Here is a 14,270-nt window from a genome sequence, read left to right on the forward strand (position 1 = left end):
AGTCCCGTATGCAGTATCGTATAAATAACGAGGTTGAAAGGGAAGAACAAGAAAGCACCTACGACGGCCCTTTGTCAGTTGCGACGTGTCTAGCGCGTGTATATCACACTGAACGAAAATATTGAGAGAAACGAAGAAATACGTTAGTAGCCTACAACCACGATTGATTCTTTGCAGGGGTAAAAAGTCAGGTAGAACCGTAAGGATATCGGATGATAAAGGGCTGAGCAAACCGCAAGAGAAACCGTTTCCTACCTCTGAAGTCATCGAACTTAGGCGTCTCGCTGACGAGTACAAGGTAATTCCGGGGACAAAAATGCGACTGTTCCATCTATTTTTTCAAGGATAATTATTCTTCGAGTTTCGATTGGAAACGGTATACCTTTTCCTCTTTTCTTGATGTCTTTCGTTCCTCGAATGTTCCTCCACAGACTTTCGTCATCCATAGTGTATCTTTAGTGTACATACGTATGTGTCTTTGTAAATATCCTAAGTGTCACAGATATGAAATCGAGGGTGAATATCGTCGATTTACCAGTTCATTCGAATTTGCATGTGTTCGTTTTATCATTTTTCAAAGCGATTTCTAAACATTCCATTCACAACTCGACACAACTCAATACCGATCGATCATCATCGTTCACCGACCACGAAGAAACGAATCTACTAACTTTTCTCAAACTTACTCACTCATCGTGATACGTGCATGCACCTATTTTTTTCAAATGTTCAAGTCGATCGAGATCAATAAAAATCGTTTGCATACCAAACGTAGTGCGATCTGTGTCTTCCATAGCATGCTTTGCGTGTGCGTGTATACATGCGCGCGCGTATGTGTGTGCGCACGCGTTATTACCGTCACAAGCGCGTTATAGCTTAGTGTCCTAGGAAGTAAAAAGCAACAGAATGATTGGTTCTGATTTACATTAGCATCGCGACTGGGGTTGCGGTCTGGCAGCCGAGGACGAGGCTTCGCTGTGGAAACGAGTCTCCAGTAACCACGCTCTCAACGCGCTGTCCCTTGCCAGGCCAGTACACTACTCCACTCTCAAACATCAACTTTTCTGTGTCACTTGACGATTCAAGTGAAAAGTAAGCGGTGTTCGTTTCGTGATACGACGAGTAGAAAATACAGATGTAGAGGAGACTCAATGGTAAATGTTAAAGAACTTTGACGAAACGATCACTACCTGTACGCATGGAAAAATACAGTTTTAACGATCACTCGATGTTTTAACTGTGTAAAATGACAGGAAATTTAATTATTTTCAACTACGATTATTTTATATTTTTCAATCGAGTTGGAGACCGTTAGAGATCGTTCGATTGTGGCAGTCCTTGATATTCGTTGATTCTAGTGAAGTAAGGGTAACACGTATAAGATAGCATTATAAGCGCACGTATAGCAAGCGCAATTGGCGTCTGACTCGGCACGGACATATTCTACTAACGCTAAAGCGACTTATCAGGAAAGCGACGTCCGTGTAGAATTTGACAGGAAATTCTGTCATTTATCGTTAACATTCGCTACCGATTATCGTCAAAAGCATACATTTTCATTCATACACACACTATACTCGAACCAGAAAAAGGGAAGAAAAGAAAAGAGTCAAACGTAGTTGTACAGGGACAAATTGTTCGAATCTTCACACGGGTTTTGTCGTAGCTGCCTTTTATTTCTTCCACGCGTTTGTACCTCGCGACGTACTCCCAGTTCGGGAAAAAAGCCAGTGACGAATGATTGCGTATTTAGGTCAGTGACGAAGGAAGAGAAAGAGAAGGAGAACACGAGGAAGGTCGCTCCGGTTCCTGCCACGATGACCATGCCTCCTGCAGGTCGACCGTCTTCGGTACAAGCTAGACCCGTTCATGGAATCTTGCAGGACGATTCCAAAGCGGTACGTACATCGATGAATTAACGAATAAATAAGTATGCATATATCCACGCGATTTAATTACCCGATATCGTTTGCTAGGACACCGAAAGAGCTATTGCTCGCGCAAGAAAAGATTTCTTGATCCGCCATCATCTGGATCGCACTACCGGCGTGGGTAAGTGTACAACGATTTCTAAATGTGTGATGATTTTTCGTGAAAAACTCCATGAAAACGTTTGATCGCGACAGGTGACGGTGCACTGCTTCCCTCTCCGACGAGAGAGAAACTGGAGCCCGTGATACCACGCCGTCGAGAGGAAACTAAGGAGCATCGCGAAGAGATTCAGCCTAAAACGAAATCGAGTCCTAAAAACAGCCCAAGAACCGGTCGTTCTCAGAGCCTTGGTCCTAGCGTGACTGAACGCCGATCGCCTAAACGTCAACCACCGCGTGCACCGTCAGTCACTAAAGACGTTAAGGTATATTCTTAGGAATAATCCTCGATGATAACCACATATTTGTTCGAGCAAATTTGTTTTTTATCTTTAACATTCAATGATAAGTGTAAGCTCGAATTAATTTGAAGGTTGATTCATCTGATACAACATTATCGATCCAGTTCCCTCTGTTTAGGAAAAAGAGAAGGAGCCGAAGGAAAAGGAGAAGGAAAAAGATCAAAGGGAGAAGGGCGGTGAGCCTGAAAGACATCCACGACCGAGTAAGTAGCACGAACGAGCATCGATACATCCTTCGTCATGTCTTTATACAGATACTGTCGATCGATTTAGTATCCAAGAGATCATACCCCAAATCGATTGGCACTCGTAACCTATTACGAGTCCCGTTTGCATTTTCGTGCATATATCATTGAATTTGATTGAATAGAAATCTATACGTATATTTATATATGTGTATATACATATGTAAATATAAATATATAAATATAAATATATTTATATATTATTTATATATTTATAACACATATATTATGCGAGTTTGGTCTGCTGTTTGCTCTTGTGGGTCCCAAAGCCAAACCGTTCGTCAAACCTGGCCGTATTTACCCTGTTCGAATCGTGTTGCAAGAGACATTCACCGCTTCTAAGAGTATCGCTATACTAGTATCATTTTTCCCCTTCTTTTTCTTTTTCCTTTTTTTTTTCTTTTAACTACGTCTGTATCGAAGAGTATCGATCATAAAGATATATCGCGCATCGATCTATTCGACGTGTTTCTTCTTCATTAGATAGATTCTTTGAGCGGTGTATGTCGAACACACGTTAACTTCCAAGTGGTCGTTAATGTTTAGGCAAATGCATGATACTCCTGTTTAATCGTTTCTATCTCTCTGTCTCTGCCTTTGAGTCCACATTTATAGTAACCAGTAGCCTTATTGATTGTCCGTGCAGAAAGTTTTGCGACATGTTGTTTCCCCCTTTTATTCCTGAACGACCTCCGTAAACCGCGAAATAGCCTAACCAACTAAACGAGTTTGATCGTTCCCTGTTTATTAATTACGTTGGATGTCGAGCAGACTGAAATATCGATCGAATAAATTAAAACTGTCGACAAAGGTGTCCCCCTGTTTACGAACGTCAACCATTAACGAAAAAATGACATATCGACAAACTCGATTCAAACATCATCGATCGATAATTCTTATCACATTATTTCACGTAACGATAATACTGTTTCATATATCTGCACTTAGCACCATGACTTTTCATCCTACGTGACGACTCTCGTTCACTCGTAATCATCACCAGTCACCACTCTCTTCGATCTACCATCGTTCTTCATCATCGTCACGGTCGTGTAGTCAGCGAAATAGTCATCGTCATTTCGTCTCATCCATTGAACCATCTAACACCGAGGCGGTGAGCAACAAGCATTCGTATGTCAGTCTTAGTCGCATCATTCCAACTTCACCTCATATCGACTCATTGAAATCATACTCACAAGAGAAATGAAAAAATCAATCTATAATTCGATTCATCACGATATGTCCTTGGTTGAAATCACTGGATGCATCAAGGTAGATAATTCTTTGTTAAAACAAACATCCCTTGCATCCGTCCGTCCCTCCGCTCCTCCCTTTGCCCATCATTTTTTCTCTTTTTCTCTCTTTTTTTTCACTCTTTGTCTCTCTGTCTGTCAATCTATTCAGTCATTAATCAGGCTAAAAGTTGCTCGCGCGAGATCGATCGCGATCAGATCGACGATCGTCCGAGCATCGTGATCGGATTGATCAGGAGTGGTAGCGGGTGTTTCAGTCACGGGCCCTGGCCGCGTGCGTTGGAGCATACGGGAACCGTCGACGGTTTCCTCGACGGGTTGTTCGTCGACCAGCGTGCCGCCATTACCGCCACCACCCTCAGGCCCAGGGCCTACTCCGTTCTACAGGAGGTCCCCGCAGGTCCATCGGAAATGTACGTTCTCTGTACCATGTACCTGCTGCCCGCTAGCCCGACTTTCACGTATTTCAAATATCTCTATAACCTTTCATCCTGCACCAGTTACCATGGCCACCGTTCTACCCCGTGTAACCTTTTTGTCTTTAACCCTTGAACAGTTTAGATGGTCATGATGTATAGGATAGAATGTCGAGTATGGAAACGGATATAACGATACGTTCTATACGTACAGTCTGTTTGTCTGCATCATTTTCTCTCAGCCTGAGTATTAACCCTGTCCTTTCGTTTTTCATTAAACTGTTAAAGGGTTGAATCGCGTATCAGATTATTGGCCCTATCGATGATAGAAGCTCGTTGAGAAACGTTAGGATTAAAATCGAATTTCGAATTGACTATCGCTGGTAATTGGGAAGTTCTGCGTAGTCCAATTTGCGGCTGAAATTTTTCTTGTTTAAAGGATCCGCGGATCGCGAACGCTTCAGCAATAGCAATCGAAGCTTATCTATTTTCTTGTCCCTCTCGCAACTGTTCAAGATTCATCTATGCTCGAATATTCTTCGAGATTACACGCGTCGTTTATTTACTTGGGTTGATTCCACGACGATTCGAAACAATTTTCCGAACAATGACGTCGAGACCGACTATGCACATGTGTACATACGTACGCATATCGCACGATGAAATTTCGCGATCAACTTTCTCGTCTGCCTTGACGCGACACGATTGCGTATTTCGTGACTACTGGAAATGCAACTGTACGAGGAAACCTCGATATTCGAGTGTGGACGTAATTCTGAGCGGACTCGATAACACCGTGAGATCTTTCAGCCCTCTCCAATAAGAATGAATCTCGGTGAAGCGACGCAGCCTTGCTTAAAATGTGTAACAATAACATCGGAACGAGCTCGAAATGCGCATGAAACTCGATTAAAAAGCGCGAAGCGAGATAAATGAAACAAGATCGTAGTATTGATTCGTTCGAAATTTCAAAAAGTCTCGTGTATTTTCGTTTGAAACGTTATGAAATTTACTCTTCCAGTTGGAATTCGAGCTCCTACTCGTCGTGTATACTACACTTCGATCTAACCAAATATCATATTTTAAGCATAGTAATGCATCGATGAGAGCTGTCTTGCGTGTACATTCCCTTAACAAGGACGATAGGCTTTATTCATCATTGTACTTTGTGTACCGTATGTTCTAGCCTTCCTCGCAACCACCGCTCCCCCCCATCGCCCTCTTTATCACGCCAAACCCTCAACTACTACCACAAGTACTACCACAATTACCACTACTATCACAGCAACCACCACTACATCCACCACTACCACTACAAACACTACAAGTACAAGTGTAAAACCCCCGGTAAAGCATTCGGTTCATACGAGTGTCCATCACCCACCTACGTCGAGCGCTGCTGCTGCGGCCAGGCCGGACCGTGTTAAAGATATAAGCCGGTCCCACCAAGGTCCAAACGAGGCTCAGGCAAAAACGGGCCGCGACCAGACAGCTGCGGCTGCGGCCGCAGCCGCCGTCGCTGATCCATCTAAATCATCCTCCGATAGTCGATACGCGTCAAACCAAGCCGCTACTGCCGTCCAACCTAGTAAGTAGCATGCTCTCTGTCAGAAAAAGGCCTGTGTTCTTCTCCGTTGCCTACTTTTGTCCGCTCGAACACAACTAAACAACGCTTTCCGTGTGTTCGTTGGTGTCGTTGTCGTTGTCGTTGTCACTGCGTTATCGTTGCGTTGTTATTGTCGTTAACGTTATCGTTGTCTTTATTGTCGTTTCTCTTACATAACATCTTTTCTCTGACTTTCTCTCCTCCATCAGTTACCTCTTTGTACTTACGATTTCTCTCTCTCTCTCTCTCTCTCTCTTTCTCTCTCTCTCTCTCTCTCTCTCTCTCTCTCTCTTTCTTTCTCTCTCTCGCTCTGTCTCTTATCCTCTGTGTTCTCACTCGTTCGTAACTCGAATCTCTGATGTTCCTCTATTTCGTTCTCTCTCTTTTTCTTTTCCCGGCTCTTTTATTCTCTCACTTTGTGTACTGTTTCGTACTCTTCCAATACAACACCGAGAACGGTCTACGACGGAACTATCTCTGGAATTTTGCCCACGTTTTCATGCGGTTCTTTTTCTCTGCGAGAAATAGACCGCCGTTTCTCTATGCGCTCCTCCTTTCTCGTCACGCTTTCATCGGATAGATTACATACAGACATACCAACGCCTTTACCACGTTTTCACTCGATTCACGCGACTCCCCGCGGTCGTGTTTTTAAATCCACTGTCTCTCTGTGTCCACGTTATGCGTCGTGTCGCTGGCAAACACGGGGGATTTGTGGTAGCTTCGTATCCAGGTGTGGATTACTCTTTCCACTACGCGTCTGGCTGAATTTGTGCCTTTGTGCGTAACCAGACCTGTCGACTGTACGTTAGACCAGCTTTTCGCACTAACACCCGCACCAAACCGCAGTTCAAGTTGTCACACTCTACAGACACTCAGGCAAAAGGAGCGAGAAGAAAGACATACGTGTGCGGAAATTAAGAAGAACGAGTCAGGTGGCAGCCAAACGTAAGTGAACTTCCAGCAGCGATGAACGAATTGTCCGTTCAGAGGACGTGACAGTGTTCTCGCACAGTGATACACGAAATAGTAAAAATATGATTTTACCTGGCTCGCGATATGTATATCAAGCAACGTGCATTTTTTTTCGTTCTTTTTCTCTATCTCTCTCTGACTGTCTCTCTCTCTATCTATCTATCTATCTATCTATCTATCTATCTATCTATCTATCTATCTATCTATCTATCTATCTATCTATCTCTCCATCTCTCCCTCTGTCTTTTTTTCTCCGATCGTGTCTGTATCCGTCGATCATGGACCTACGAGGGGAAGCAGAGAAAAGAGGGAAGCAGATTATCCGTGATATTTCAGCGGTCGGTGTGCCGTGCAATCGAGTAAATGTTTCTGCGGTAGAGAGAGAACAATAGCCTGTATGTTAGAACCCTTTGTCAACCTGTTGCGTGGCCGTGCAACACAGCCGCATATTTATACACATTCTGTGTCGTCACACCAAATCCAGTACTACTTCACTTACTCTCTTTCTCTCTCTATCTACCTATCTATATCTCTCTCTATCTGTCTATCTCTTTATCTGTCTATGTATTTAATTACCTATCTATCTATCGTGTATTTGTATATATCTATATGCCTCCTCCTGCATTCTAAGTACGCTAGTGGATTTTTTACTGGGATGCTCTGTACTCGTTGTGTAGATTTCCAGTGTAACCGCGAATCTACTGATTTCCGATATCAGCGCTCGATGATTCGACCAACGCTTCTTTCTCGTTCTTCTTATTCGCTATTAAGTGCGAGTTCTTCAGCTGATAGGATGAAACTGTAATCCTACTTTTGAAATGCCACATGGTACATATGTTAGAATGGTATGCCTAAAAATTGAACAGAATCAAAATTTTTGTGAATTCGAAACATCGAGTGCAATAGTGCCCGAACTCGGGCAGTGAGAAGGGATGGCGTATACCATATCATTAAAAGCAACGGTGAAACATTCTAGTGACGGCAGAGCCGCAAATAAACGGGGACGTGACCGGAGGAGATTCGAGCGTCGCGTCGACGCCACCATCGCAGACGCAGTCACAGCCACCGGTTTCAGCCACTGCCGCAAGCCCGTGGATCGACGACGAGCCGGTGGTGAAAAGTCCGCCGGAGCCGACCAGGGTAAAGTCTCCGGAGCAGATGATCATGCGCTCCCCAGAACCGGTGAACTGGACGGTGCCGCTGGATACCGGAAAAACATTCACTGTCACACAAAACGTCAGAGAAGGTAGTTAGTGGCTGACAATAATTCCAATCCACATTTCGATTTCTTTTATTTTTGCGATACTTTGGTACCTTTGTTTTCAAGAACCCCTGACACGTCCGCATAGCGAAGCAAAGAGCTGGGCACCTTCGTCGGTTCCATCAGCGCCGCAATCCGCACCACCTGAATTGGCGGCTCAACACAAGTCGCAGCATTCCGGATACAAATCTCCTGAGAGCGAAAGCGTTTCTATTGGTAGCTTTTGCGGTGTGAATGGACACAAGGACATGGACTCCGAAAGGGATAGTCCGTTACCCTTGAACGTTCAGTCTGGTGGCATTTCTACACAGGGCGAAAACGTAAGATCAAATTAATCGTTCCATAATACTTTGATTTATCTTCGATCGAAAACATAATAATCATAAAAAATAAAATCCTTGATGAACAACAGGAAACAGGCGAAAAAGAACAATCTAAAGAACAAAGATCGGAAGCACCAATAAAACCCGTAGCAGGGACTAGTTTAAGATGCCTAGAAGATCCAGGTTTCGAATATGACAGAAAGAAAGAGGGTGGGCAACCGACATCAATGACAACTATGACAGCACCGTCATCGTCAACGACTCCTCAACAGGGTTATCGTATTCTAGAAGCCGAATCGCCTCAGGGTAGTACTACTGACGGTGGTGGTGGCGGTGGAGGTGGTGGTGGCGGTAGCATCGGTGGAATAAGTAGTAGTGGGGGCGGTTATCACGTTCTGGAGGCGCCAACGGTAGTTCCAGGCTCTGCACAACGTTTTGCAGCGAACGAAGTGTTGGAGAAAGCGCGAAATCGCTTCGATAAATTCTGGGGAAAGGGCAGCGGTTCGGAGAATTAGAGCACTTACAGGAAGAAAGAAGCAAGTAGTAACAACGTCCTCGGAGGCGGAGGAGCAACCGAAAGAAGTAAAAAAAATACAGTAAAAGCGAAAAGGAGAATAAGAGATGAAACAATTCGACGAGGTTCCTGTAAAAGCTCCTTTCGTGGTTCGTCTGCTCGTTCCTGTTGTTTTTCATCAGGAACGAGATCTCGTATGTTCCTTTCCGTCTTACTCACCACGTGTTGAGCGTTCTTCGTGTTCGTTCGGAAACACTTCGGGAGATCTAGATGTTTTCTCTTACGTTCGATGTCTCCGGAACGTGTAACAGGAAGAATAATAGGAATGATTCATAAGAAGGATTTTCGTGGAATGATCGTTTCTTTCCTTTGAATATCGTCGAGTTGCTTTTTAAGAATAGAAGAAAGCTTACACGAGTACTTGGATATAACTGGTACAGAAGTTTCGAAAGAAAGACGTTATACCGACGAAGAATTTGCGAACACCTGCTCCGTAAGACGATCGAGAAGAACGAAGACGTTGCGTGCAGGCAACACGTTAGTCTCGTTGAAACTCGAGGAATAGTTCAAAGAATGCATTCGATAAATATACACGGACACATCTACACGATACGCGTTCATATACAGACAAAGATTTTTAATTTACAGCGAGCAAACTCTTATTCGGCCAAAAACGATCTTTCAGATCGATGCTAAAAAGGTTAAAACGATGAATTAAAAAATCAAATTCCAGTTCATCGAACACACGGATAATCAGATACATGCAGCTACACACAATGTCATATAACAATATACGATGGCAACACATAAAAAGACAAGCACCTAGACGAACACACGCGAGTCAGTAAGTTTCTAGGATATTTCAAGTGATCTCGAGGGATCCGCCGTAGTTAAGCCCGAATTCTTTTTCCATTGATGAAAGAACAGAAGAATCAAGAAGAAAAAAAAAATAAGACGCGATATCGCGATAAATTAAATCGCGAGGAGATAAAATACGGCTTGTTGCTATAAATAAGGAGGGAAGGTCACAATAGCCTTCAGCCGCTTCGTGCGTTTTATATAAGTCTATATACAAAAAACAATTATGTACGTATACACGAATATGAATGTATACAATTAATAGGTATCGCACTCGCGGATCATACAATTACGGTACCGACAAAATTCCTCAGATCTTTCCTGTCGATCGTTCGTTCTTTCGACCCGTTGATCACTGATCGAAATAAAAAGAAGAACATCTAATAGATCTGTTAAATTATCGATAGTACCGTGGAAAGATTAGTTTCTTTTAAATACAGAGCAACTTTCTCTGTGCGTTTGCCGAACTCAGATATGGAAATTCATTCCATTTTCGCGTAGAATCTCGATCGTTCTAAAAGCAACTTACAGAATCAGCTATATTATTGCACAATGTTAACATTCCTCGATATTAGAAGTTCATAACCGATTTCTAAACATCTGCCGCCACTCTTTCGTTTTTGTTCTTTCTCTTAATTTCCATCATATTAAACAAAAGGATATCAGTCTCTCTTGCATCTCTGTATCTTGATCATTCTGCGAAAAACTTTCTTTAAGAACGATCGAGTATCATCCGACGACGAACATTCCGAAAGCCCGGCAAACTGAAACTACCCACAAGTAAGCGAAACGAATTACTGTAGTGAGGCGTAGTGTTTTTTTCACACGTGACACAAATTCTCGAGGTTCACGATTTAGACATTGATGGAACTGAGGATAACCGAGGAAGACTAGCGAAAAATACGCGCATGAAAATTAATCTAATCGTCGAGAATCGACGAGAATCGAGATGAAGCGAAGGAAAATCTGAAGCAAACTCCTTCGAGTTTCGCGCGAGAATCACGCTTTCACGCGTCGCTTGAATTTACGACTTGAAATATGGTGCTAATCGTAAATGCATCGAAATTACGGAGCTATGAAATCCTTACGGAAGAAGTTGTTCATCTGATTAAAAACGGGAAGCGGAATGTAGGGTAGATCCTACCCTTCCCGTTGCACGTTCTATTCCGTCTGATTTCTTATATGACAAATTCATCTGTATGTTCCTCTTCCGAGCGATACGAAAGCGAAGGTAAAAAGAGAAGAGGAAAGAGGTTTGACACACTCGAGGCTCGATAACGAGGGTCATCCTTGTCTTAATAGAGGATGAAGTAAGGAGGAAGAAAGTGTACGAGCAAATATGGGAAACAACGTAACATAAGAAAGTACAATTTAATTAAGCGTGAAACTGGCTGATGGAGAGATGGGTGGCCCTTGTTCTCGCTTCGGGGACAATGGAAGGAGAAGAAAGAAATGCGAGAAAAAGAAAATACGAAAAGAATCAAGCGACGAAGCTTTTTCTCTCTTTCACGCGCATTTGGTACACCGGTACACCACACTCCATCCAGATCCACGTCCAAGAGTCAACCAACCGTAGTGAAGCAGTATAATAATAATGATTAATATGATAAACGATACTCTAATAATAAAGAAAAACTACTAAGGGAAAAAATTAATAAAAAACAAAAAAAAAAAACGTACGATAAATGATCACAACATGAGAACGACTAACGAGGGACTCGATGAAAGTGTAAAAGATCAGGATGTTGACAAAAGATTATGGCTAACATTTTCAGAAATGGTTGATCGAGCGATAGCCAATCGATGACGATCACTCTAGTTTAATCGAATATAATAGCTTTCTATGCAACAGAAGAAATAAAGCATATGATCGAAATAGTCCCGATTGCATCAAGGATCGATATAAGATTTTTAAAAAATCTCTCCTTTATTGGAGCGTTCATTTGTACCGTTTATTTTCGCCGACATTACTCGACAAATTTTAACGATGCGGCCTATTCCTCTCATCTCTTTCCTTTCCAGAATATATTTAAGATAGCCATGGTTGATGTCAGTAACATAGAAACCAATAATACCGAGATTTATCGTCGATTGAGCTATCGTTGAGCAAACAGTTCAGAACTATTCGGTACAATTAGACAGTACTGGCTGCATTCCGAGCCTTTTCCTTTTCTGTTCAACGAAAATTGCGATCCCGTCTCCTTTCTCTCCTCGATTCTTCCTTTACTCTCCCTTGATTGTGTTTAAAAACGAGAAACGTTACCTCTGCTTACACCGATCTGTTTAATTCACAGCAGAGACGAACACGGTTGGATGGAATGCGTGTAGAATGATGCAGAAACTGCGTAGCTTTGATTAAGAGTCTGTTAATTATCCTTAAAATGTTCGATGCAGTGGCGGATTATTGAACGGATTCCGTTTCTCACATTGGATAAAATTTTCTATCCGTTGAATCGTAAAACAATTTTGCCCTTGTGTTCGAAATGTTCCAAATATCCCTCGGCGTATGTATGTTATCTAGAATTAAATCCGTCTCAGCTTCGACGTTCAATTATGCGATTTTTGTGCACAATGTGATCAAGATTAGCAGGTTTCGTTTAGCAAACTTGTATCAGGTATCGGAGGCTGTTTTCAACGTGCTCGCTATGGAGAACACGATCTATTGTGATAAGCGCTCAATTATTATTCCATTCTGCGCGCGGTAGCCTTGCAATTCGAGTTACTATTTAATTAGAGCGAACAGGAACAACTGGAACAACACTGTTGCGACTCGATGATGTTGAATGTTTTCAAGAGATTCACTCGGAACAGTGGCGTTACACAGACTATTATTATTGTGATGTTACTATGATGATTATTCTAATTACGTTATTATGGTGATCGTGATAACGTGTATTTACTTGTTACCACTATTAGAAGTGAGCTAAAAGATCGAAAACGCCATTGATTCGACGAATTTCATATTGTTTCTGTTTTTCCTTATTATTATAATAAATCAAAAGGCAAGAAAGAAGGGAGCGCAAGAGGAGAAAGCTTGAACAGTTTGGTGTAAGCGCATAAAAGAGACGGAAACGTTAATCCAAAAGGCTCGTAGCCTCTTTAAACATGTCAAAGAAACACCTCGCAGAAGCTTACACTGCCCATCCGAATTTAGAAGCTGATTTGTCCTGTGATTTTCAGAACGTTACACATCTGTAGCTCTATTACACACTACTATTCGACCTTGACTCGAAGCAAAAATCGCAAAACACGCATACGTGCACAGCGGAGGAAACGGAATTTCGTAAATCGAACAAGAAATCGCTGTCAGTTTGTCGCCGCAGATCGAACAATTGTTTTTGTTTCCGAATGGGGTGAGAACATAATGAACATCCTGATAGAACCACATATTTACAGAGCAAATCTTTATTTTTATCGTATGTCGATGAATAACTAATAGACGTGAAGTTAAACGGGCAATTCATTAATCATTCATAAGATTTTCGTAAGACTAAAACAGTGCTCTTCTGTTAGGTGAAGTTCAATACACAAAACTGTTCTTTTTCTTTCGAATTACGCGCGTTTAAAGATAGAGAGAGAGAAAGAGAGAGAGAGAGAGAGAGAGAGAGAGAGAGAGAGAGAGATGTGTCTAGAAGAACGGCTTGGAAGTTCGAAGATCGAAAGTTTCATACATAACCTCTTCTTTTAATTGATGAAACAATTCGTTGTTTCGTGTAAACGTTTTCTTCTCCTACTTGTTGAACCTATGCTTTCCTCCTCGCCATTCCAAGCCTTTTTTCTTGCATACGCATAGGCAAATCTTGGATTCTACTAATGTTGAAAACAAGTTGCAGTACCATCGACGAACGGGCCTTAAAAGAAGCAGCAAATCCCGTGAACGTGCTGGTCACGTTCTGGACACGCGCGTTTTTTCTGTGTTCAACGACTGAAGATCAAGAAGAAACACCGATAGCAATGGGAATAAAAATATAGTCTTCTAGTATCTTAGGAAGGAAACCTTTTCTACGATCCAGGAAAGATTGGCTAAATAGAAACTTTGATAGCGGAAACTACGTGATCGTGAAGATTAATTTTAACATTCGGCCCGATGATTTTCTGACGTACTAAATTGCATTAAAAGAAAAAGATGAAAGTCACTTTCACTTTCTAATTTCACTGTCATGGTTTCTGAAAGGAAAATTCAGGTAGCAAATAATCCTTCGACCCAAAGATCAAATTTTGAACTGTTAAGAATAAAAAGTTTCCTTTCATTTAAAAACCGAAAGACAATCGATAGAAAATCATTTTCTTTCGAAATAAGTAAACGAAAATAAAGAAAAGAAATGTAATATGTGAATGATTATTCTTCGGGGTTTCGCCTGTATTCTCGCCTCAGTCTTTATGCCTACTTATACATAGATAGGTCGTGCTATATATATATATATATA

General features: G+C 42.0%; 1 protein-coding gene across 8 annotated transcripts in view; it reads left to right on the forward strand.

The window, feature by feature from the left end:
* The window catches only part of LOC108546538 (mucin-5AC), a 40,748-nt gene extending 31,503 nt beyond the window's left edge, over window positions 1-9,245 (forward strand). For 6 of the 8 annotated variants that reach the window (XM_017898668.1, XM_017898670.1, XM_017898674.1 and 3 more), the window contains 9 exons: window positions 1,754-1,898; window positions 1,977-2,052; window positions 2,127-2,356; window positions 2,511-2,595; window positions 4,148-4,303; window positions 5,493-5,894; window positions 7,864-8,133; window positions 8,215-8,468; window positions 8,561-9,245. In XM_017898668.1, coding sequence (XP_017754157.1) covers window positions 1,754-1,898; window positions 1,977-2,052; window positions 2,127-2,356; window positions 2,511-2,595; window positions 4,148-4,303; window positions 5,493-5,894; window positions 7,864-8,133; window positions 8,215-8,468; window positions 8,561-8,986 — 2,044 coding nt within the window. In that variant the 3' untranslated portion in view covers window positions 8,987-9,245. The remainder of the gene's footprint in view (window positions 1-1,753; window positions 1,899-1,976; window positions 2,053-2,126; window positions 2,357-2,510; window positions 2,596-4,147; window positions 4,304-5,492; window positions 5,895-7,863; window positions 8,134-8,214; window positions 8,469-8,560) is intronic. The other 2 variants (XM_017898675.1, XM_017898676.1) reach the window with 2 other exon arrangements.
* Window positions 9,246-14,270: the final 5,025 nt, after the last annotated feature.

This window comes from Eufriesea mexicana, unplaced genomic scaffold, assembly GCF_001483705.2.
Source record: "Eufriesea mexicana isolate 0111107269 unplaced genomic scaffold, ASM148370v2 scaffold654, whole genome shotgun sequence".
Lineage (NCBI taxonomy): Eukaryota > Metazoa > Arthropoda > Insecta > Hymenoptera > Apidae > Eufriesea > Eufriesea mexicana.